We start from the raw sequence: 26,701 nt of genomic DNA on the forward strand, positions 1-26,701 counted from the left end.
TTTAGGTCCGGTTGTAAAAGCGCATACGGCGCAAAAATGAGCCGACCGGACCGAACGTTTCACTCCGGTCGGCTCATTGAAGTGAATGGCATACGGGAGCGCATACGGTCACATACGGGAGCGCGAGGTTTTAGCTCCCCCCTGCCGTATGCGCTCCCGTATGGGACAAAACGTAGTGTGAACCCACCCTAAGGGAGATCCCCGACCACACTGTCTGACTTCCTTTTAAAACTCTTCTCCTTTCTGCTGGGCTCATGAATCATGCGGCAGGTGGAAGACTCGGGGAGTGGAAGCACCCTTTAGCTGCTGAGTGTCACAGTACTTTCGGTACTACAATATTAATTCTAAATTCTCAGGTTTTTTTTCAATCACAGTACACATACAGTAAGTGAGCATGCAATATTCAAAACATCCAAGAAACTTTACGCTCAGGCTTATTTCACACTATCGTCTTGTCCCTGCTTTTTAACAGCCGTTTTTGTACTACAAAAGGTCCTGCAAAAAAAAGTAAAAATAACGGACCATAACGTCATTCAAAATAACGGGCATATTCATACGTTAAGACCCGTTATAACATCTGTCATGTACCGTTATAACATCCGTCATGTTCATAGCGACTGTTAGTCATAATGGGCAATAACAGGTGATAACGGATAATCAAAAAATCCCATAGAATTGAATGAGATTTTTTAAGGCCGTTTTTAAGGGTTTTCTTAACGGGACATTGTAACGGGTCTTTAAAACGGAACAACATATAGTGTGAAAGCAGCCTTACCTGAACAGGTGGTGAGGTGTACAGAGGGGCTCCAATACAGGTCTGGCTCAAGTGTTACAATATGGTGGGTCCACAAGGATAGTAATTGAGTTCTACTAGCTCAGGTTGGAGAGCTAACAATAAAGGGGTTAGGGGGACTCAGGGTTTTTCCACTTTCATTTTTTCCTCCTCACCTTTTAAAAATCATAACCCTTTCAATTTTGCAACTACAGACCCATATGAGGGCTTGTTTTTTGTGCCACCAATTGTACTTTGTAATGACATCAGTCATTTTACATAAAATAAATCTACGACAAAGCAAAAAAATATATTTTTGTGAGACAACATTGAAAAAACAAACAAACACCATTTTGTAACTTTTGGGTGCTTCTTTATTCTGTAGGTTCATACGATTAAGGCTGCTTTCACACTATGAATTTCTCCGTTTAGAAACTTCCGTCAGAAGTTCCGTCACTACAGCTGCGAAACCCGGCCGTTACAAAACCGTTACAAAACCCCTGACGGCCGTGACTAAATTGCATTGCAGCCCATGCAGTAATTTTTCCGCCACGATGTCCCGTCACTGTATAACGTCCGTAATGAATTACGGGCATATAGGGGTGCAAACAGGCAGTTACAAAACCCCATAGGCTGCAATGCAATTTAGTCACGGCCGTCAGGGGTTTTCTAACGGCCGGGTTTCGCAGCTGTAGTGACGGAACTTCTGACGGAAGTTCCTAAACGGAGAAATTCATAGTGTGAAAGCAGCCTAAAATTATACCCAACTTATATAGGTTTGATTTAATTTTATAACAAATTATAACTGTTTGCATGAAAAGTAGTACGTTTAAAAATGTCCTCTTCTGACCCCTATAACTTTTTTTATTTTTCCATCATGAGGGCTCATTTTTTGTGCCATCATCTGAAGTTTTTATCGGTAGCATTTTTGTTTTGAAGGGACTTTTTGATCGCTTTTTATGCATTTTTTTATAGTATACAAAGTGACCAAAAATACGCAATTTTTTTACGAGTACACCATTGACTGTTAAGTTTAATTAACATAACATTTTTATAATTCAGACATTTCCGAATTAAATCCCCATAGAAAACATATGCTGCTCTGGAAAGTTTCTAAAATGGACAGAGATGTCAGCAGAGAGCACTGTGGTCCTGATGTAAGCAGAGAGCACTGTGTTCCAAAAAGATTGCATATACTGATCAATGCAATGCAATGCAGTGACTACTTGATCACATTTTATTATTATTATTATTTTTGTGTGATCTGATCAAAACGCAGCAATTTTGGACTTTTTTTTTATTTTTTATTTTTTTACATTTAAGCTGTTCACCACACGGGATCATTTACATTATATTTTGATAGTTCAGACACTTATGCATGCAGTGATACCAAATATATTTAGTTATTTTTTTAAAGCTTTTATGAGTAAAATGGGGAAGGGTCGATTTCAATTTTTATTGGGGGAGGGGCTTTTCCACATTTTTTAAAACTTTTTTTTTTCACATCTATTTTACACTTCTTATGTCCTCATAGAGACTATAGCAAATAACAGATTGCTAATACTGTTCAGTGCTATGCATAGGCATAGCACTGATCAGTATTATTGGTGATATACTTCTCTTGTCTGCCAGATTAGACCAGAGAAGGAGACCCGGGATGACTGAGTAGGTGAGGGGACCTCCATTCATTAACTTGGCTCATCTGATCCCCGCAGCCGTGCTGCAGGTGATCAGATCAGCCATTAGAAGTGTTCGACTGCTGCAGATGCTGTGGTCTGTATTGATCACTGCGGGTGATAAGATCAGCCATTAGAAGTGTCCGACTGGTGCAGATGCTGTGGTCTGTATTGATCACAGCATCTGATGGGTTAATGGAAGACATCATAGCAGCCGGGACCTGCCATGCATGATATGCACACTGCTCCGGTGCTCGCATTATGTACAGGACGTAAATATACGTCCTGTTGCGTTATGTCCCAACCCATCAGGATGTACATTTACATCCGATTTCCTTAAGGGGTCAAGTATAGTCAGCCTTGGTTGTTCATGGTGAATCCCCATGACATTATATGAAGTAAAATTATACCCACAAGCTTCTACCAGTCCATGTTCCAGGGACATTTTGAAAATCCATAATTTGCCCCGGAGATTCTGGATTCCTAGTGGGCATTTGGCCGGAGCCAGTGTTTCAATGCAACCTCACCCCCTACACTCTACTATAGGGCATTGTAGTGCACAAAACTGTGAGTTACATAAGTAAAGGGTCTACTAATTAGTGTTGCTCGCGAATATTCGCAATGTGAATTTTAGTCGCGAATATCGCATATTCGCGAATTTGCGATATATAGCACTATATATTCGTAATTACGAATATTCTTTTTTTTTTTTTTTCACAGTACACATCACAGTGATCGCCCCTCTCTGCTTCCAGCTTGTGTGATGTAAAGAAGGCTCTAATACTACTGTGTGAGACTGGCATGCAAATTTTCACATATGCAAAAATGTGCATATGCAAATTTTCGCTTATGCAAATTTTTGTATATGCTGATTTTCGCATACACGCATTTTCGCATATGGGAAAATAAAACGCAAATATTACAAATATGCGAATTTAGCGAATATATGACAAATATTTGTCCATATATATTCGAATATGGCCTATGCGGCTCAACACTACTACTAATACAGGGTCCAAACCTGTGAAGGTCCCTTTACATTAATAATTTTGACTATATTTCTAAGTTTAACCCTCAAAGTGCTAGAGGAGTAAATTCAGTCACCCCTAGAGAGTTTTTAAACTTGTCTTCAGTCTACACGTCCAAAGGTGAATACTACCTCTTGTCCAACGTTAAAGGAAAAGTCTATGTAAATGAAATGTCTGTAAAGCCTAATCTGCTTGCAAAGAGAACCTAACCCTTAAGTAAAGCTATGGTTATTTGTTCAAATTTACAACTGTGTCTGGCTGCTGTTATTTTTATTACCATCATGGGCATTCCACACTTGCACTTGGACACTTTTCCCACAGGAGTGCCCCAGGATTATAAACTACCCTTTAGGTGCAAACCCCTATTGACAAAAAATTGTTGGAGCCAAAAGGGGGGTGTTCAGATCCAGGTATTGCCCTCCGACTACTGTGACAACACCAACTTCAGTCAAAGTACTACAACATCCAGCTAGCTCTACATAGCATCCATGACCCAAAATAATCTGGTATCTATAAAACATAATCTAGATACCCTTTGTGTTCTCTTAAAAAGGTTGTCTCATGAAGGCAACCTTTGTGGATATAGTGATCACCTTTGATAATTTAGTATGTAGAGCTGATCTCATGTGAACTGTGCGTGCATCTACATTACATCATTTACATAACCACCAATTAATACTGCTGCATTCTGGATAGAGAAGGCTTTCTGCCATTCGATCTTTAATTTAGAATAGGATCTATAGTGGGGGAGGATGAAAGTGCAGTTGTTGTTGCATGCCGGTATTCACTGCAGAGCTTTCTGTGGCCATGACAACTACGGGCAATGGGAATGGTGAAATCAACATAGAGAAGTGTACAGGTCCTCCACACAAAACCAATTTTCGTAAACCACTCTTTTTTGGGGGAAAGGGGAGTTGCAAGATTAAGAATATTTTGGCTATCCCTGCTTTTCATCTAAGTAGGCAGAAGAAAAAAAAAAAAGAATAGGAGAATGGCACCCCTGTTCCTGCAGACGTTAAAATTGATCAGAATGGAGGAGGTCCTATGTACTTATCATGTGTAGATTTCAAGGCAATCACATAAGATGCTTACTTGCTATTAAAGTTAACAGAGCTTTCTAGTGAAAACATATTCTATGTTCGCTCATCTCTAATTCTATCCTCAGGGTAGGCAGTCAATATCTGATCACCAGCTGTCCCCCTTACTAATCAGCTGTTCTGCATAGCTGTGGCTACAACACTACACTGTGGAAGGAGTAGGAAGCATTAGGCTCCATACTCTGTATAGTGGCCATGCTGGGTGACCGCAGCTCAGCTCCTATTGCTATACTATACTATTTGTATAACAGTAATATTCATAAATTGTATAGTGCTGCTATTACTATATGACCACTGTATGTTGGTATTAGTTGTATGGGTATGGTGGTAATTACTGAGGTGAGGCACTACGCAGCACTGCTATTAAGGCAACTGAATGGAAGTGTTATTAAGGCAACTGAATGGAAGTGTTTTTGGGACAATGTAGCACTCTTATTTGTACATTGTATAGCAGTACACTGAGATGTTTCCAGTAAAGGTACTGTACCACATAGGACATCATCAAATGGCCCTGGCAACCAATAAAATAAGCTGCTGTTAGTCTCCATTGGCTAAAGCTTATCTCCCACATAAACAAAGGATCTGTCATAATGGAATCCAACATGCTTGATCCTTCTTTTTTCCAACATCTGCTTCGGGAAGAGTTGGGACACCCCGTACATGTAGGCTTGGTTCACAGTGTATTTTTTCCCTATGTTTAACATGTACATCAAAAAAATCCTAGTGTACATGATAAAGGTCTGCATAGTCAGATGGAGGCCAGAACGGTGTTCTTTAAGCCACCACTAATGGTGCCTGGTAGCAGCTTATTTCAATCAACATGCATGCTGTATGCATAGAAAAAATAGCCATCAGCCAAATGAGCCTCCAGCCAACATTTTTAGGCAGAAACCAAACTTAATTAATGAGTTTATGGCAAAAAATTAAGACTGGAATAGTGTAGTAGACTACCCTGTTTCCAGACCAAATGAAATGTGTAACAGCAGGAGATGTGGCGGCCCAGGCCTGGGGACAGAGGGTATGTGGGTGGGTTGTATGGTCAGTATGCTGGGAGCCTTCTCCTACATTGGGAAAGAATAGACAGGGAACAGCCAAGTGAGAACTACGCTACGCAACAGGTCAGAGTTCACCCTGGGATCATCACTGCTGTTGTTGTGGTTGCCTTGCTGGTTTTATTGGCAGTCATTTTCATTATAAAAATACTGCTTTCCTGAAAGCAATATCACATACAGTTACTTTACTCTCAGGAGTCACCACAAAGAGTTAGACTACAGCACCAACATGCTGGAATTGGCAATGTGCACTAGTGTACTAGATCTTATACCACAATATTTCTATTTCTTGGATGATGTGACTTAATTTGCACTGCATAACAAGGGATAAAAAAAAGATTTATTTCATATATAAATCATTAGTATTAAATTATTTTAAACGATAGATGCCATTTGAAGGGACTGTTCAGTATTTTACCCTCAGTGCAGAGCCTGATGTGTATATTTTCTCTTGGCCCTTTAGGTGTATGTGTAATGTCAGTGTTAACTACTGCGACCCAATCATTAGCGCAGGGAGGCAGAATCGGGGTGGGGTGTGTTTAAAAAAAGCTGCCCTCCCCCCCTCCCCCCCCGCAAAAAAAAACAATCTTATTCTTAAATTCTATATGACAAGGATTGTTCCACAGGACTGATGCTTATCAAACGTAGTACCAATATTCAATAAGGGGTCAACACTGATATATAAAAGATATACCCAGCGCTCCCACTAAGGGAAAGGAAGGATTCAGCAGCCGGATATATAATATGGGCCCCTATATCCCATACAATTACTAAACTTAGAATTATATACAGTTTATATCGGCGCTATAGTATGTAACATATAAAAGAATCACGCTTTAAAATATATAGTAAGGTAGTTTATATGCAAAGAGAATGTCATAAAAAATATGGGATAGGACAAAAAATGGTTAAAATATGTTTATACATAAAAGTGCAGTGCTCTTGGGTGGGCAATCCGTTTTGCAGTTTCGATATAGGAATAACAAAACTCACAGGAGCGGTGTCCTATGTAAAAAAAACATGAAAACGTCTATAGGTATAGAAAAATTAATCAAAGAATATATATATATATATATATATATATATATATATATATATATATTCACATAATTAACGCACCCACCCTCACTGAGTCCTATATCTGTATTGCCTGCCCTGGTCTCACACTTGTGTGCCCTATAAGGATTCATCCTATATTTATCCAGATATAAGGAGGTTAGTGGTAAACAGAATACCACCTACATGTATATGGCTTTTATCCTGGATTAACAATTTGCAGAAACAGTCCAATGTATACAGTTCCGTAGTTGTTTGGTGTGTATCCTATTGATAATAAGATACAATATGTATTGGATACTTCCGTTATGGGGTTCACCATAACTCCACTGTTTTTAGTACCTGCTGATTGAAAGGTGCATCTTATCTAATAAGTCCGTGGAGTTAAGTGCTTCTGGGTGAGTTAGGGAGACTGCCTGGCCAGCAGCGTCTCTACCGTCCCTCTTTCTACTGATCTCCGGATAGGGACAAAGTTCCTGTTTAGTGACGTCACTACAGTGTCTTTTGAGGACCAAAGAGGGATTCTGATGTAGTGCAGAACACTTACCTGCTTTGTCAATTGGATGTCATTATATGGTGCCTGCTTCTTCCACCCTAGCTCCATGTCTAAATGTATCTTGTCATAAAAATGCCTTTATTGTGTTTCTCACTTTCTAATGCCATTGTACTTTTAATGACTTGTGAAGAGTTAACTATCTTTTTTGTAGGGATGAGCAAAGAAAGCACAAGAGTAGTGACTTCACAGTCCCGCCCCCTTATGATGTCACACCCTGTCCCATCAATGCAAGTTTATGGGAGGGGGCGTGATGTTGTCACGCCCCCTCCCACTGACTTGCATTGAGGGGGCAGGGTGTGACATCATAAGGGGCAGGGCTATTACATCACAAGCTGCCGGCTCCAGCGTTCGGAACAGTTTGTTCCAAACCCTGGGCAGAGGCGTACCCCTTTAATGACCTTGGCTTGGGCATAGACATGGCAAATGAAGTTTTATGTGGGTAGAAGTAAGGTTATGCACTTGGGCCTTAAAAACTAAATTTACAATTATGTGCTAAATAATAAGACATTAGGTAAAACTTTTTCTGAAAAAGACTTGGGGGTACTGGTGTAAGCTCAACTTAAGTGATCAGTGCCAGGCAGCTGCTGCCAAAGGTAATATATGTCACGATGCCGGCTGGCAGGTAGTGGATCCTCTGTGCCAGAGAGGGATTGGCGTGGACCGTGCTAGTGGATCGGTTCTAAGTCACTACTGGTTTTCACCAGAGCCCGCCGCAAAGCGGGATGGTCTTGCTGCGGCGGTAGTGACCAGGTCGTATCCACTAGCAACGGCTCAACCTCTCTGGCTGCTGAAGATAGGCGCGGTACAAGGGAGTAGACAGAAGCAAGGTCGGACGTAGCAGAAGGTCGGGGCAGGCAGCAAGGATCGTAGTCAGGGGCAACGGCAGGAGGTCTGGAACACAGGCTAGGAACATACAAGGAACGCTTTCACTGGCACAATGGCAACAAGATCCGGCAGGGAAGTGCAGGGGAAGTGAGGTGATATAGGGAAGTGCACAGGTGAAGACACTAATTGGAATCACTGCGCCAATCAGCGGCGCAGTGGCCCTTTAAATCGCAAAGACCCGGCGCGCGCGCGCCCTAGGGAGCGGGGCCGCGCGCGCCGGGACAGGACCGAGGGAGAGCGAGTCAGGTACGGGAGCCGGGGTGCGCATCGCGAGCGGGCGCTACCCGCATCGCGAATCGCATCCCGGCTGGCAGCAGAATCGCAGCGCCCCGGGTCAGTGGATCTGACCGGAGCGCTGCAGCGGAGAGAGTGTAGCGAGCGCTCCGGGGAGGAGCGGGGACCCGGAGCGCTCGGCGTAACAGTACCCCCCCCCTTGGGTCTCCCCCTCTTTTTAGGGCCTGAGAACCTGAGGAGCAGACTTTTATCTAGGATGTTGTCCTCAGGTTCCCAGGATCTCTCTTCAGGACCACAACCCTCCCAGTCCACTAAAAAAAAAGTTTTCCCTCTGACCTTTTTAGAGGCTAAGATCTCTTTGACAGAGAAGATGTCCGAGGAGCCGGAAACAGGAGTGGGAGGAACAGATTTGGGAGAAAAACGGTTCAGGATGAGTGGTTTAAGAAGAGAGACGTGAAAGGCATTAGGGATACGAAGAGAAGGAGGAAGAAGAAGTTTGTAAGAGACAGGATTAATTTGACACAAAATTTTGAAAGGACCAAGATAGCGTGGTCCCAACTTGTAGCTAGGGACACGGAAGCGGACATATTTAGCGGAGAGCCATACCTTGTCTCCAGGGGAAAAAACGGGAGGAGCTCTTCTTTTCTTATCCGCGAACCTCTTCATGCGTGAAGAAGCCTGTAAGAGAGAATTTTGGGTCTCTCTCCATATAATGGAAAGGTCACGAGAAATTTCATCCACAGCGGGCAGACCAGAGGGCAAGGGGGTAGGGAGGGGGGGAAGAGGGTGACGGCCGTACACCACGAAAAATGGGGATTTGGAGGAAGATTCAGAGACTCTGAAGTTATACGAGAATTCGGCCCATGGAAGGAGATCTGCCCAGTCATCCTGGCGGGAGGAAACAAAATGTCGCAAATAATCACCCAAGACTTGGTTAATTCTTTCTACTTGTCCATTGGACTGGGGATGATATGCAGAAGAAAAATTTAATTTAATCTTGAGTTGTTTACAGAGAGCCCTCCAGAATTTAGACACGAATTGGACGCCTCTATCCGAGACGATCTGCGTAGGCAACCCGTGAAGACGAAAAATGTGTACAAAAAATTGTTTAGCCAACTGAGGCGCTGAAGGAAGACCAGGAAGAGGGATGAAATGTGCCATTTTGGAGAATCGATCAACGACCACCCAAATAACAGTGTTGCCACGGGAAGGGGGTAAATCAGTAATAAAATCCATACCAATCAGAGACCAAGGCTGTTCGGGGACAGGCAGGGGATGAAGAAAACCAGCGGGCTTCTGGCGAGGAGTCTTATCCCGGGCACAGATAGTGCAGGCTCGCACAAAGTCCACAACATCCGTCTCCAGAGTCGGCCACCAATAGAAGCGGGAGATGAGTTGCACAGATTTCTTGATGCCCCCATGACCAGCGAGATGGGAGGAGTGACCCCATTTGAGGATTCCGAGGCGTTGGCGTGGAGAAACAAAGGTCTTTCCTGGAGGAGTTTGCCTGATGGAGGCTGGAGAAGTGGAGATCAGGCAGTCAGGTGGAATGATGTGTTGCGGAGAGAGTTCAACTTCTGAGGCATCCGAGGAACGAGAGAGAGCATCGGCCCTAATGTTCTTATCGGCAGGACGAAAGTGAATCTCAAAATTAAATCGGGCAAAGAACAGAGACCACCGGGCCTGGCGAGGATTCAGCCGTTGGGCAGACTGGAGGTAGGAGAGGTTCTTGTGGTCGGTGTAAATAATAACTGGACATCTTGATCCCTCCAGCAGATGCCTCCATTCCTCAAGTGCTAATTTAATGGCTAGAAGCTCTCGATCCCCGATGGAGTAGTTCCTCTCCGCCGGAGAGAAGGTCCTAGAAAAAAAACCACAAGTGACAGCATGCCCGGAAGAATTTTTTTGTAAAAGAACAGCTCCAGCTCCCACTGAGGAGGCATCAACCTCCAATAGGAAGGGTTTGGAAGGGTCAGGTCTGGAGAGCACGGGAGCCGAAGAAAAGGCAGACTTGAGTCGTTTAAAGGCGTCTTCCGCTTGAGGAGGCCACGACTTGGGATCGGCATTTTTTTGGGTTAAAGCCACGATAGGGGCCACAACGGTAGAAAAATGTGGAATAAATTGCCTGTAATAATTGGCGAACCCCAAAAAGCGTTGGATAGCACGGAGTCCGGAGGGGCGTGGCCAATCTAAGACGGCAGAGAGTTTGTCTGGATCCATTTGTAGTCCCTGGCCAGAGACCAAATATCCTAGAAAAGGAAGAGATTGGCATTCAAACAGACATTTCTCAATTTTGGCATAGAGTTGATTGTCACGAAGTCTCTGAAGAACCATACGGACATGCTGGCGGTGTTCTTCTAGATTGGCAGAAAAAATTAGGATATCGTCCAGATATACAACAACACAGGAGTATAACAGATCACGAAAAATTTCATTGACAAAGTCTTGGAAGACAGCAGGGGCGTTGCACAGGCCAAAGGGCATGACCAGATACTCAAAGTGTCCATCTCTGGTGTTAAACGCCGTTTTCCACTCATCCCCCTCTCTGATGCGGATGAGGTTATAGGCGCCTCTTAAGTCCAATTTAGTAAAGATGTGGGCACCTTGGAGGCGATCAAAGAGTTCAGAGATGAGGGGTAGGGGGTAGCGGTTCTTAACCGTGATTTTATTAAGACCGCGGTAGTCAATGCAAGGACGTAGGGAGCCATCTTTTTTGGACACAAAGAAAAATCCAGCTCCGGCAGGAGAGGAGGATTTACGGATAAAGCCCTTTTTTAAATTTTCCTGGACATACTCAGACATGGCAAGAGTCTCTGGGGCAGAGAGAGGATAAATTCTGCCCCGGGGTGGAGTAGTACCCGGGAGGAGGTCGATAGGGCAATCATAAGGCCTGTGAGGAGGTAGAGTCTCAGCTTGTTTTTTGCAGAAAACATCCGCGAAGTCCATATAGGCCTTAGGGAGACCGGTTACTGAGGGAACCACAGAGTCACGGCAAGGGTTACTGGGAACCGGTCTTAGACAGTCCTTGGAACAAGAGGGCCCCCAACTCTTGATCTCCCCAGTGGACCAATCCAGGGTTGGGGAATGAAGTTGAAGCCAGGGAAGTCCAAGGAGAATTTCCGAGGTGCAATTGGGGAGGACCAAAAGTTCAATCCTCTCGTGATGAGATCCGATGCTCATTAGAAGGGGCTCCGTGCGGAAGCGTATGGTACAGTCCAATCTTTCATTGTTTACACAATTGATGTAAAGGGGTCTGGCGAGACTGGTCACTGGGATGTTGAACCTGTTGACGAGAGAGGCCAAAATAAAATTTCCTGCAGATCCAGAGTCCAAGAAGGCCACGGTAGAGAAGGAGAAGGCAGAGGCAGACATCCGCACAGGCACAGTAAGACGTGGAGAAGCAGAGTAGACATCAAGGACTGTCTCTCCTTTGTGCGGAGTCAGCGGACGTCTTTCCAGGCGGGGAGGACGGATAGGACAATCCCTCAGGAAGTGTTCGGTACTAGCACAGTACAGGCAGAGGTTCTCCATGCGGCGTCGTGTCCTCTCTTGAGGTGTCAGGCGAGACCGGTCGACCTGCATAGCCTCCACGGCGGGAGGCACAGGAACAGATTGCAGGGGACCAGAGGAGAGAGGAGCCGAGGAGAAGAAACGCCTTGTGCGAACAGAGTCCATATCTTGGCGGAGCTCCTGACGCCTTTCGGAAAAACGCATGTCAATGCGAGTGGCTAGGTGAATAAGTTCATGTAGATTAGCAGGAATTTCTCGTGCGGCCAGAACATCTTTAATGTTGCTGGATAGGCCTTTTTTAAAGGTCGCGCAGAGGGCCTCATTATTCCAGGACAATTCTGAAGCAAGAGTACGGAATTGTACGGCATACTCGCCAACGGAAGAATTACCCTGGACCAGGTTCAACAGGGCAGTCTCAGCAGAAGAGGCTCGGGCAGGTTCCTCAAAGACACTTCGGACTTCCGAGAAGAAGGAGTGTACAGAGGCAGTGACAGGGTCATTGCGGTCCCAGAGCGGTGTGGCCCATGACAGGGCTTTTCCGGACAGAAGGCTGACTACGAAAGCCACCTTAGACCTTTCAGTGGGAAACAGGTCCGACATCATCTCCAGATGCAGGGAACATTGGGAAAGAAAGCCACGGCAAAACTTAGAGTCCCCATCAAATTTATCCGGCAAGGATAGGCGTAGCCCAGGAGCGGCCACTCGCTGCGGAGGAGGTGCAGGAGCTGGCGGAGGAGATGACTGCTGAAGCTGTGGTAGTAACTGTTGTAGCATAACGGTCAGTTGAGACAGCTGTTGGCCTTGTTGCGCTATCTGTTGTGACTGCTGGGCGACCACCGTGGTGAGGTCAGCGACAACTGGCAGAGGAACTTCAGCGGGATCCATGGCCGGATCTACTGTCACGATGCCGGCTGGCAGGTAGTGGATCCTCTGTGCCAGAGAGGGATTGGCGTGGACCGTGCTAGTGGATCGGTTCTAAGTCACTACTGGTTTTCACCAGAGCCCGCCGCAAAGCGGGATGGTCTTGCTGCGGCGGTAGTGACCAGGTCGTATCCACTAGCAACGGCTCAACCTCTCTGGCTGCTGAAGATAGGCGCGGTACAAGGGAGTAGACAGAAGCAAGGTCGGACGTAGCAGAAGGTCGGGGCAGGCAGCAAGGATCGTAGTCAGGGGCAACGGCAGGAGGTCTGGAACACAGGCTAGGAACATACAAGGAACGCTTTCACTGGCACAATGGCAACAAGATCCGGCAGGGAAGTGCAGGGGAAGTGAGGTGATATAGGGAAGTGCACAGGTGAAGACACTAATTGGAATCACTGCGCCAATCAGCGGCGCAGTGGCCCTTTAAATCGCAAAGACCCGGCGCGCGCGCGCCCTAGGGAGCGGGGCCGCGCGCGCCGGGACAGGACCGAGGGAGAGCGAGTCAGGTACGGGAGCCGGGGTGCGCATCGCGAGCGGGCGCTACCCGCATCGCGAATCGCATCCCGGCTGGCAGCAGAATCGCAGCGCCCCGGGTCAGTGGATCTGACCGGAGCGCTGCAGCGGAGAGAGTGTAGCGAGCGCTCCGGGGAGGAGCGGGGACCCGGAGCGCTCGGCGTAACAATATAGTCATAGGATGCATCAAGAGAGACATAGAGGTTTGTGACAGGGACATAGTTTTGACAATTTGGGGCCCTTGTATATAAGAAGGACATGGCTGAACTGAAGAGGGGGCAGAGGAGGGCAACAAAGATAATTGATGGTATGGGAGGATTACAGGACCAAGACAGGTTATCAAGCTTGGAGTTTTTAGTCTGAAGAAAATATGTCTTAGGGGCGATCTGATCACAATGTACAAATATAGGAATGGACAGTATAGAGATATTTCTAGTGATACTTCTATCCTATACCTAGCTAGGTCTAGATGAAAGAAGGTTTCACCACCATCACAGAAATTCTTTACTGTAAGAGCAGTGAGACTATGAAACTCTGTCAAACGATTTTGGGATATCTGACTCAATAAAAAAGTTCAAGAGGGACCTGGATGTTTTTCTGGAAAAATATAAAATTACAGGTTATAGATACTAGATATATTGGGACAAAATGTGGGATTATGTTGGAGTCAGGACGAAATGTTTCCTCTGTCATGGGGCAATTTGGCATTTTTTTTTTGCTTTACTCTGGATCAACACACCAGCGTTTTAGGTTGAACTTTATGGACTCTTCTTTTCATTACAGTAACTTTGTCATGTGATCACCAGTGTGACTTCAAACTGTCCAGTGCTGAATGACTGAACTACAGGATGACATCATCACCTGCTAGAATCCTCCTACTAGCTCTGATCCCTTCCCGCTCCATGCTATCTCTATGGGATCATGATATATAGTAGGTATATACCTCTCTTGAGTTTATGCTCACGGAGTGGGGGTTCTTTGCTTATGTGTTTCCGTTTTCTAATGTTTTTTTCAGGTTTTGCAGCTGAATTTAGGCGTATGTCTTGTCTGCCAAAATTTGAGCCCCAAAAAAAAAAAAAAAACTTTAAAACCATCACTGCATTTTTCCAAAATAAATCTAAAAAGGGGCGTGTTGGCTCTGGAAAGCCGACAGTTTAGAACTGTTACAAAAAAAAAGCAAAATGTAGGGAAAAATCTGTAAATACGGTGGGAAAATACCTATCGGGGGAAAAAAAAAAAAACACAAACAAAAATACACTCAAACTCCTAGTAAGTTAACTCCAATGTCCTTCTTATTGCATTTTTTCAGTTTTTGCCAAGATATTTTACCGCAGTTGTGCAAATTACTTTAAATATGAGTAACTTTTACAGCAATTTCATAAAATCATCATACTGTGTCCCTCCAGATGTTACAATACTACAATTCCCAGAATGCCTGGACAGGATGAGGGGTGGGGCTTTTCAATTTGAAGACCACTGCTCTAAAGAACAAAATTTGAATAAGAAAATGCATCAAAAATGCATCTAATTAATTCAGCACTAGAAATCTGATTAGTTTAACAGGTGCAGTGATCAAATGCCACACCTAATCTAAAAGTCATTCCAGTGATGGATTTGAAGCCAAAAAAAAAAAAAAGGCTTAAAACTAAAGTCTGCCACATTACCTAAAACAGGTAAGGACTATAAAAGCCAATAACATGCATTCCCGGACTGCTTATATAAATAATCCCTGTACAGACAGAACACATACAGACATAACACTACTGGCAGCCATAAACATGTGCACGTTCCATCATTACTGAGTGAGGTTTTGCTCACTATTTTATGAGAAATATTCTTCATCTTATAAGAACATTACAGGAGTTGTATGTCATATTAGCACATTATAAAGGGCTTCCCCCGCATGGAACGCCCTCTATGCAGTTAAATAGTGATCTGCTCAATACAAGTGGCTTCAACTTTAGTGGATTTAAATGATCTATGTATAATGTGGACAACTATTCATGTGAACAGCTGCCTTGCAATACTTTTTTCCCGGCAGCAATAAACAAGAGCTTGAACGATCAATGCAGAGGCTACGATGTGAAAGGTCGTCTCTTATAAGAAAAACCCTTTAATTTTACAGGGACACGAGTTAGAATGACTTAATAAAACAATCTCTGTTGGTAGGAACATCTACTAATGAACATCCACTAACAGTGGACAGTAGGGGACCCCATCAGTTGGGACAGCAAACAGATTTATATTTGAGGTTCTGAATCTAAAATGCTAATTATAAGCAATATTATAAGCAATTTAGCTCTGAGAAGTTCATATCTATGTACACAAAATATAGGATATTTTAGAATGAAGCTACATTTACCTGTTTCTGCCCAAGTAACCACTTCTCCCGCTTCCTTTGCTTTCTTCTCAGGTTCTTCAGCTTGTTTATCTCCCTTTTGTTTAGGCGTTGGTTTTCAGAAGATGAGTTGGGGATTGATGGCTGCATGATCTGAGCAGGAATCTCCACTGGGGTCATGTGGCCCTCTCCTCCAGTTGTGGATCTTACAGATGTATTGGGCAATCCAGCAGAAGACAAGCTTGGGCTTTCTTCAGTACGTGAAACTCCGGGGCCTACTCTGTTGTGAGGAGTTTCAGAAAATCTAGATCTCAATTTTGAAGACCTTGGTAGAACGTCAAACATATGACGATTATTATATGCAATATTACATCCAGCACTGACTGAGCTTAATAATGGAACTTCTGATGGGTTTTGCTTTAGGGTAAAGGTCCCTCTCCTGTTCATGTAGGATTTCAGTGGTAGTTTTTCTGTTGTGTCCAAGTCCATGCTATTTGACTTCCTATGAAGCACATTTCTACAAAAATTGGCCTTTTGTTCCCGTAGCACTGAGTCATTTTTCTTAAGATTGAAGGTGATGCAAGGTTTTTTACCACTTGGCTCCAAGTACTTGTCATATTCAGGCACCTCAAGGCACAACGCATCCACTAATGTTCCAGGGACTGCCACATATCTGTCCATGATCCAGTTTCTATTGGCAAGTTCTGACATCCAAATTGTGAACTTCTTGTCAAAATATGTATAAAATTTAGAGGCAGATGAAGCTTGGCATGGTGTTTTCACAGTAATGTCCACATCAATTTTGCTTTTGCTAAGACGTATGACTGCGAGCCTGCCACAGGAGCATTTGGTGCTGTCAACAAAGTTAAAGGCCCCGAGCCGTGTTCTGCAATATGGGCAGTGCAGCTTTCCAGTTGTCCAGTGTTCCTGAAAGTAAAGAAGAATTGGGCAGATCATCCTATACTATCATACAATAGTACCACACTGATGATTTGTTTCACTACAAAAGAATCCTCTTTCCTGATGTGCTTTATGTGAAAGACAAACTAGTCAGCAAACAGCACACTTTACAATGAGCTTTAAAAAAAGAGAGAAATACTTAGCCACATGGATGCTCCTAGAAAAAGCACTACAATGTTAGTACAGGCCATAAAGATAAAGACATTCTATATAAAGCCCCTGATGTGCAATATGCAAAACACATGACCCGAAAGGACAATGTCTTTCCAACATATCTACACTAGAAGCTAGTATGATCATCCTCACATTATACCGTTTTCCTTGTATTTTGTAAATAATCACGTGATTCACTAGCTGTCACTTGTACACTATTTAAACCTCACATTGTATATCAGTCACTGCTTGACAATGCCTGTGTGAGACAGGCGAAACGTCGCTCCTATAGATGTTTGGTTGAAATAAAAGCCATCCATTTTTTTCACTTGGAAATTGGTGTGCCGCCGCTTCTTTGCATACACTAGAAGCTGAATATAATGTAATTATGGGGCTATATCTGCCCATTAAAAGGATATTCATTATAAAGTGTGCTGTTTGCTGACGAGACAGGGAGTTGAGGACACGGCCATGCCCCAGTGACATCCCACCATGCACCCTCCATTTATGTCTATGGCAGGAGGGGATGTGACATCACTAGGGGGCGTGGTCGTGACGACACATCTTCACCTCAGAGGCAGTGCCCGGCACAGAATGCCAGAGGCTGCACCAAGATCACGGGGGTCCCCAGCGGCGGTACCCCTGCCATCATACATCTTATCCCCTATGCTTTGGATAGGGGATAAGATGTGTAAAGCCAGAATACCCCCTTTAAATAATCTTGGGTTCATGCATACCAAGATCATTTTAAGTGTTAAGCAGTTGAAAAATATGATTAGCCACAATAGTCCAATATTAATCTATTCTAAATGGGCTAAAAACAAATACATTGAGTGAATAACCACATAATAAAAGGACTGTAAATTAAGTTTTCACTGTAAGGGTAGGGTCACACACGTATTTGATGCTGCGGATGCGCTGCCAGCAGTCACAGAGCGACAGCAGAGTGAGCTCCCTGCTCCCTGAAGCTCTATGTGTTCACTTGTAGCGGCGGATTTCCTGTCGGCAGTCACAAGCTAACACATAGAGCTACACGGCTGCAGCAGGAAGGTAGCCCTGCAGGCAACCTTCCGTTTAACTGTTGGAGGTTGGAGTTAAAGGGGTACTCCGCCCCTAGACATCTTATCCCCTATCCAAAGGATAGGGGATAAGATGTCAGATCGCCAGGGTCCCGCTGCTGGGGAGCCCCGAGATCCCCGCTGCGGCACCCCGCTATCACTACAGCGCAGAGTGAGTTCGCTCTGCACGTAATGACGAGCAATACAGGGGCCGGAGCATCGTTACGTCACGGCTACGCCCCTCGTGACATCACGGCCTGCCCCTTTCAATACAAGTCTATGGGAGGGGGCGTGGCGGTCATCACGCCCCCTGCCATAGACTTGCATTAAGGGGACGGGCTGTGATGTCACGAGGGGCGGAGCCTTGACGTCACGCTGCTCCATCCCCTGTATCGTCCGTCATTACGCACAGAGCGAACTCGCTCTGTGCTGTAATGATAGCGGGGGGGGGCGCAGCAGGGATCCCGGGGCTCCCCAGCAGCGGGACCGCGGCGATCTGACATCTTATCCCCTATCCTTTGGATAGGGGATAAGATGTCTAGGGGCGGAGTACCCCTTTAAGGCAGGATAGTAACACAAATAAAAGGTGCCCACACACCTTTATTAGTTGTCAGCTCTGTTTCCCCCGACTTCCCCATACACATGCAGGTACAGCTGAGTGTGCATGAGTTCCGAGTTAATTAAAAGCCTGCTGCACTGTTTGTCACCACCAGGTATCATGAGAGATGGTACCAAGTAAAGCTTGGTCCCCCTATCTCCAAAGGCCCTAGAGCAGCTGCTTGGTCTCCCACTATGGCATGAATGCCCTTGGCCCGAGCCATATTAACAGGAATGCAAGGGACTGCAGCATTAAGCCTCTCACTTGAATGAAACAAATCTTGCACCACTGCTAGTTAAAGGGGTTAGCCAGGAAAATACTTTTTTCTATATATCAACTGGCTCCAGAAAGTTAAACAGATTTGTAAATTACTTCTATTTAAAAAATCTTAATCCTTTCAGTACTTATGAGCTGCTGAAGTTGAATTGTTCTTTTCTGTCTAAGTGCTCTCTGATGACACGTGTCTCGGGAACCGCCCAGTTTAGAAGCAAATCCCCATTGCAAACCTCTGTTAAGTGCTGTATTACAAATATTAGTCCCTAAAAAAAAATGTTTCTAGAGAAGGACATCTCTGCAATATATCAACAATGGAACGCGGCACATATGAATGAAATTACAGACATGCAAAGGTACATTGCTTCTACTGGAGTCCTGCAACAGCTCCATAATAGGTTGTACAGAACCATAATAGGGTCATTTGCACATATTACCTTTTCTATCTCTCTTTTGATCCATTCTGGACTTGCTTCAGCCTCAAGGTGCCATATATTACAGGCCTCCTGATCCAAAATTTCCTGGAAGAACAAAAAATAAAAGACTCTTTTAGATGTAGTTAAATAAAGCAACATTGAAAACGACAATCTCCTATCAAAGCCACATCATATAATTAAGTACTTTAAAGATAAGCATGCCAGCCTGTCTAATCCCGAAAGTCTTTATTTTTCTAATTTTCTTTGTGTATTCTAGAGAAGTTCTGACTTTAAACCTAATTAGAGATGGATTTGTGGTTCTTGAGATATGAAACAAGAAGGGATAAGAATCTGAGAGAGGTGGGCACAGCTCCGCTAAGCTGGAGTATGATGAAAGGGTTTGCTTGTCTCATTTGGTGGATTTTAAGTAAAAAAAAAAAAAAAGAGAGAACATAATTTATATAATTTCCTTTTTTTTTTTTTTTTTTTTTACTAATTAACATTTACAATGGAAACTCCATTACTCTAATTATATCTCATTAAGTTTGTCATTCATATAATATATGGAGAAATACTGGAGTTAGATGCTGCTGGTGTTCAATGTCCTACAGGAGAAAAGAGTGTTTTGCTTATATCCTAAACAGAGAAAAGAACACTTTTTATACTAATATCCATCTCTTACAGCAATCTCATCAGATCTATGGCGGACACTATGAGGCAGCTGCCTAGGCTGGGATCACCTCTATTACACCGTACAATGAAGCAAATGAACAAGGTCGTGTGGGTCAGACGTAACTAAGGGTACTGTGACCAGCGCAGCTCAATGAACAGGACTGTAAGGAAAGTGTGTTCTTTTCTCTGCCAACAATTTCATAAACTATCATTTCAGGTAGGAAACCTGACAAAAGACTGTTTAAAACCAGAATGCACACAGATTGAAAGAACAGCACTGACAGAAGGAATATAACTGTGCAAGGCTGGATATGCACACAGAAGTATAGGTCTACCTGATATTTTAACAAATGTGGATAGAGGAGAGAGGAAGGCACCAAATGCATATGGCTTCTCAGGGGTTAACGGTGTCAGCAAGACAATATAGCAAACAGGGAAATCAATTGATGAGCCGGGTGGTGGTGCTGGAACAAATGCAAAGAGACAGCTAGATATTGTGTGTAGCAAAGGATAAAGGAAATATCCGCACTCACCGCCGACATCGATAAGGGCTGCTCCAAAATGGACTTCATAGCCGGACCGGGACTGCAGAGACGCTGGATGCGCTCAGAGGCTACAACCGGTTTATTTCGCTCATCCGCCCAATGAAGCCCGAATGCACAAAATAACCCGGTTATAGCCTCTGAGCGCATCCAGCGTCTCTGCAGTCCCGGTCCAGCTATGAAGTCCATTTAGGAGCAGCCATTATCGATCCCTGCGGTGAGTGCGAGCTACCTGATATTTTGTTACCATATTTTTGGGTTTTATAGTTGCTCAGGCGAGACGTTTGCCGGATGGCAGTAGGTGGAGTACTCTACATCCATTGGATGATTGAGATACAGCATTACTTCTAAATGGCTGGAGATATTTCGATGAAATTTGGTTTACATGTTACTTATATGTCAACTAAACATATAGTTAAATCAACCATTAACCACCCCCTTATGTGAGGGTGTTTTTTTTTGTCTGAAGTCCCATGCAAGTCTAGGGGACTTCCGGTACATTTGCTGATCACATAAGTCTCTGGCTGCAGCGGAAGCCCTGGACTTTTAAACATACTACTTCCTGTCTGGCAGGCAGGTGCAGAGAATGATTAGTTCGGGGGACGGGATATGAGGACAGGACATGTATCACAGTGTATTATAGTATGATTTGGTTGGCTACCCATAGCAACCAATCCCAACTCAGCTTTAATTTTTTTTCTCTGGTAAAATGAAAGTGGAACCCGGTTTGGTTGCTATGGGAAACAAAGAGAATCTTACTGTAAGACAATGGGGGAGATTTATCATAACCTGTGCAAAGGAAAAGTGGCCCAGAGACATGTGCAGTGAACTAGATGTTGGGAGATGGAGTACCATATGACTCTTTATTTATTCTGGAGAATGGCACAATTGCCTTTTTCATGGATTTGAACAGAACCCAACAGAAAATAAAAACTTCTCTATATAGAAATTTTACAATGAGGAGCCATGCAACTTTATAGATCTTTACTGGTTGTATTGACAGTCGCAAGGGTAAATGTACCACTTTGGCAGACCATGCGGCTGCTCTGGGGCCCTTGGAAAATGGTGGCCCTGTCTTTGTGTGTCCTTTTCCCATTGGTAGAAAACTGCGCAGAACTTCTCTCTCCAGTGAACTGCAGGTATTAACCAATGGCTCCTGGAAACCCAGGGGAAACACATAACGGACCTTTATGTCCTGGGGGGCAAAAGTAGGAGTCATAATAGGAGGCCCATTTCAATATTTGCTATGGGGGCTCCCTTTCTTCTTGACAGGAACATGTTAAAACTGACTCTTGCTACCCAGTAAGTTCAGGTTTTACATTTATCTGGGTGGCAAAGTGTTGATTTAGACTAGGAGGCATTTTTTGGTGGAGGTTGAATAACGGCACTCACCCTCCACGGAGACCTTTCTTGCTTTATAATCTTCAGTGTGATACAGACATGCATGCAAGTGGGATCTGCAAACAGACAAACAGGGAAATCAACAGGCGACAGCTGTTTCGTATATGTTGACGTACAAAACAGCTGTCACTTGTTGATTACCCTGTCTATCTGATTGCAGCTCCCCGCTGCATGTCTGTATTGCTCTAAACATAATAAAGCAGCAAAGCTCTCCCCGGATTGTGAATGTCATTATTTATTCTAAAGTAAAGAAGTTTATTACATTGTCTTATTGTATTATCAAGCACCTCCATATGTTGGACTAGAAATGCCTGTGCGTACCAGAGATCGCACTGCACATCTGTACTAGACCCAAATCTAGCAGTGCCAGATTGACTCTTACGTATGATATACCTAAAGATGTCCTACAGCAGATTTGGTGCAGAATTTTCTGTAACTAATCTGCCATATCGAGAACACAAGTAGAAAAAAATGATCTAGGAGGCACTGCTCAGTAAGTAGACACTAGAGATGCGCGAACTTACAGTAAATTCGATTTGTCACGAACTTCTCGGCTCGGCAGTTGATAACTTTTCCTGCATAAATTAGTTCAGCTTTCAGGTGCTCCGGTGGGCTGGAAAAGGAGGATACAGTCCTAGGAGACCCTTTCCTAGGAATGTATCCACCTTTTCCAGCCCACCGGAGCACCTGAAGGCTGAACTAATTTACGCAGGAAAAGTCATCAACTGCCGAGCCGAGAAGTTCGTGACAAATCAAATTTACTGTAAGTTCGCTCATCTCTAGTAGACACAAACAAAGGACCCAGATCAGCACAGGACAATGGTTTTTTATTTAATTCAATATGGTCGACGTGTTTCGGCATACACTGGTGCCTTCCTCAGGCCCAATAATATAGTACATCCAAATGCCGTCAAACTACTAAAGGGTACTGGTGAGAGTTCTGTGGGCTTGATGTGATACCTTTTTACAACAAAAGTTATACACCTTGGTACCACTACCCCTGAGAATCGTGTACCTTGGTGTCACTACCGGACAGATGAGTATATCACTTGGGTGTGGTGGAGGGTACACACCAAGTCGATATACACTGCAAGGGAGTGCCCCCTATTTTTTCCTCTCCCAATAATCTTTAATCTGCCATATGTGAAATTATGCTAATGAGTAAGTGTAACTTTCTATTGCTAAAACAATGGGGCATCCGTGCGGCTTATGCTGTACATAACTCAAAGAGTGACATATTTCCAAACTAAAGTAATGACTTTGCCTGACTTTGTCTTTAATTTATATTACACTGCTGTACGCCATATTTATATGCTTACTTTCGTGAATAATACATATGATCTGTTCTACTGTCCTTTCCAGATTTACCTAGCCAGCACTACCCTTGCAGCCAAAGAGTAAGTTCAAACATCTGCTCCTAAGAGCAGGTTGCTATGAATAAATTAAACCGCAGGAACCACAGTGATGTCTAAAAAATATCAGTATAAAAATTACTGTATAGCTTGGGCTCTAAATTTGAGGCTCCAGAATAGAGATAGTTGTGGATTATTTGCCTGTCCCACCCATGAAATCACACTTTTCAAGCCTGCCTTCACTTGTTTGCAATGTGCACTGTTAATACAAATGTAATTTTCTTAGTGCTTAATGACATGTGACAAGGACAGCATTAATGCATTAAATAACTGCAGGCTTTTCTAGCTCCCAGTCGAATTTGTTGGCGTGAAATCCTGGGGAAGGGTCACACACTTCAAGTTCATAATAAATGACAGGAAGATACTTTAATGATGAAAAGCCATTATGTCACCAGTGGCAAGTTGCAGATGAAGAACGTGTTAGGCTTTCATTGCATAATATTTATTGGAAGCATGGGTTTTCATTAAAGGGGTGGCCCATTAACAACATTTATCACCTAATCCACTCTACAGGTGAGGGTCACAGCAGTCCGATCCCTAGGGAGCCAATTATTGGGACTCTCAGTGATCATGAGAACTGAGGTGTAAAAAAGAAGAGGTGGTGCATGACCAATTCTCCATTTACCGTATAGGAGGGACAAACATAGATGAGCTCAAAGTTTGGCTATATCTCCTATAGTCCCACAGTAAATGGAGTGTTGGCCAAGCTTGTGCACTACTGCTCCTTTTACACAAGGGACTCAGGGCCATTATCATTGGGGGTCCCAATGCTCAAACTCTTTGTAATCGTACATGTATCACCCCCTCCTCCTGAGAGGTGATAAATCTTGTTTGTCAGTCAACCCCTTTAATGATTTATTTTTAAGCTATTACTTCCTAAAAAAAAGTTTTAAAGGGGTACTCCACCCCTAGACATCTTATCCCCTAAATGATAGGGGATAAGATGTCAGATCGCCGCAGTCCCGCTGCTATGGACCCCCGGGATCTCTGCTGCAGCACCGCGCTATCATTACTGTACAGAGCGAGTTCGCTCTGTGCGTAATGACGGGCGATGCAGGGGACGGAGCAGCATCACGTCATTGCTCCGCCCCTCATGACATCATGGCCCGTCCCTTAATGCAAATCTCCCATAGACTCGTATTGAGGAGGCGAGCCGTGACATCACGAGGGGCGGAGCCGTGACGTAACGATGCTCCGGCCCCCGTATTGCCCGTCATTACATGCAGAGCGAACTCGCTCTGTACAGTAATGACAGCGGGGTGCCACAGCGGCGATCCCGGGGGTCACCAGCAGCGGGGCTGCAGCGATCTGACATCTTATCCCCTATCCTTTGGATAGGGGATAAGATGTCTAGGGGCGGAGTACCCCTTTAAGTGCATATCTATTCACCCTTTAACTTTAAAACCCCTAACAAATATCTAGTGTGACCAACTGCTTTCACAAGCCACATAATTAGTAAATAGGGTCCACCTGTCTGCAATTTAATCTCAGTACAAATACACTTGTTCTGTTAAGCATAACTAAACAAACAGCAACATGAGACCAACGAGCTCAACAAACAGGTCAGGGATAAAAGAAAGAAATTGTTGAAAGACAGCACGAAGAATTCTAATTTAGAGTTTGCCACAAGCCAAGTGGGAGACACAGCAAAAATGTTAAAAAGGTGCTTTGGTCAGATGAGACCGAAATTCAACTTTATGACCTTAAAGGGGTTATCCACCATAAGGTGATTTTAGTACGTACCTGGCAGACAGTAATGAACATGCTTAGAAAGGATCTGCACTTGTCTTGGGGCTAAATGGCTATGTTGTGAGATTACCATAACATTGTGGCTAGCTTTTTGTGAACAGGTATTTCCTGTTTGACTTTTCTTTTTATGAATACAAATGCCACAATTCTATTTTCCTCCCTCCCACACATCAGCCACCCCACCCATTGAAACATAAGTAAGCTGCATCCATTGAAAAGACCTGTGGTTTTCAATAAGGGTGCCTACAGCTGTTGCATTAGTTGCAGATTGATCTTTCTCCCAACAAGCGATCGCTCCACCATTAGCTGACTAGTGATTCAGGTCTCGGCCGCATTGCAACCTGGGAAAAATCTGAGACAACAGTCATTTTGTATGCTGGTAAAAATAAATATTGGAGTGAAAATCACAGATGAATTGTGAGACAACCGTCACACACAGGTACAGACACTATATTATGAACTACATTAACTTTACAGTCTCTGTAGCACAGTCAAATAAAAAAAAAAAATCCTGGAATACCCCTTTAACCCCTTAACGACGCAGGACGTAAATATACGTCATGGTGAGGTGGTACTTAACGCACCAGGACGTACATTTACGTCCTGTGCATAACCGCGGGCATCGGAGCGATGCCCGTGTCATGCGCGGCTGATCCCGGCTGCTGATCGCAGCCAGGGACCCGCCGGCGAAGGCCGACGCCCGCGATCTCGCGGCCGTCCGCCATTAACCCCTCAGGTGCCGGGATCAATACAGATCCCGGCATCTGCGGCAGTGCGCGATTTGAATGAATGATTGGATCGCCCGCAGCGCTGCTTCGGGGATCCGATCATTCATAACGCCGCACGGAGGTCCCCTCTCCTTCCTCCGTCCGGCTCCCGGCGTCTCCTGCTCTGGTCTGTGATCGAGCAGACCAGAGCAGAAGATAGCCGATAACACTGATCTGTTCTATGTCCTATACATAGAACAGATCAGTATTAGCAATCATGGTATTGCTATGAATAGTCCCCTATGGGGACTATTCAAGTGTAAAAAAAAATTTTAAAAAATGTAAAAGTAAAAGTAAAAAAAATTTGAAAAATCCCCTCCCCCAATAAAAAAGTAAAACGTCCGTTTTTTCCTATTTTACCCCCAAAAAGCGTAATTTTTTTTTTATAGACATATTTGGTATCGCCGCGTGCGTAAATGTCCGAACTATTAAAATAATATGTTAATGATCCCGTACGGTGAACGGCGTGAACGAAAAAAAAAAAGTCCAAAATACATTTTATTAAAAATTTTTTTTATAAAAAATGTATTCAAAGTTTTTTATATGCAAATGTGGTATAAAAAAAAGTACAGATCATGGCGCAAAAAATTAGCCCCCATACCGCCGCTTATACGGAAAAATAAAAAAGTTAGAGGTCATCAAAATAAAGGGATTATAAACGTACTAATTTGGTTAAAAAGTTTGTGATTTTTTTTAAGCGCAACAATAATATAAAAGTATGTAATAATGGGTATCATTTTAATCGTATTGACCCTCAGAATAAAGAACACACGTCATTTTTACCATACATTGTACGGCGTGAAAACGAAACCTTCCAAAATTAGCAAAATTGCGTTTTTCGTTTTAATTTCCCCACAAAAATAGTGTTTTTTGGTTGCGCTATACATTTTATGATATAATGAGTGATGTCATTACAAAGGACAACTGGTCGCGCAAAAAACAAGCCCTCATACTAGTCTGTGGATGAAAATATAAAAGAGTTATGATTTTTAGAAGGCGAGGAGGAAAAAATGAAAACGTAAAAATTAAATTGTCTGAGTCCTTAAGGCCAAAATGGGCTGA

At 43.8% G+C, this 26,701-nt stretch overlaps 1 protein-coding gene across 1 annotated transcript in view; it reads right to left on the reverse strand.

The window, feature by feature from the left end:
* Positions 1-26,701, reverse strand: part of RNF180 (ring finger protein 180) — a 102,743-nt gene that overhangs the window by 66,845 nt on the left and 9,197 nt on the right. The window contains exons 3-4 of the mRNA XM_056541357.1: positions 19,118-19,201; positions 15,663-16,565 (exon numbers count right to left, since the gene is read on the reverse strand). Coding sequence (XP_056397332.1) covers positions 15,663-16,565; positions 19,118-19,201 — 987 coding nt within the window. The remainder of the gene's footprint in view (positions 1-15,662; positions 16,566-19,117; positions 19,202-26,701) is intronic.

This window comes from Hyla sarda, chromosome 1 (genome assembly GCF_029499605.1).
Source record: "Hyla sarda isolate aHylSar1 chromosome 1, aHylSar1.hap1, whole genome shotgun sequence".
Taxonomy (NCBI): domain Eukaryota; kingdom Metazoa; phylum Chordata; class Amphibia; order Anura; family Hylidae; genus Hyla; species Hyla sarda.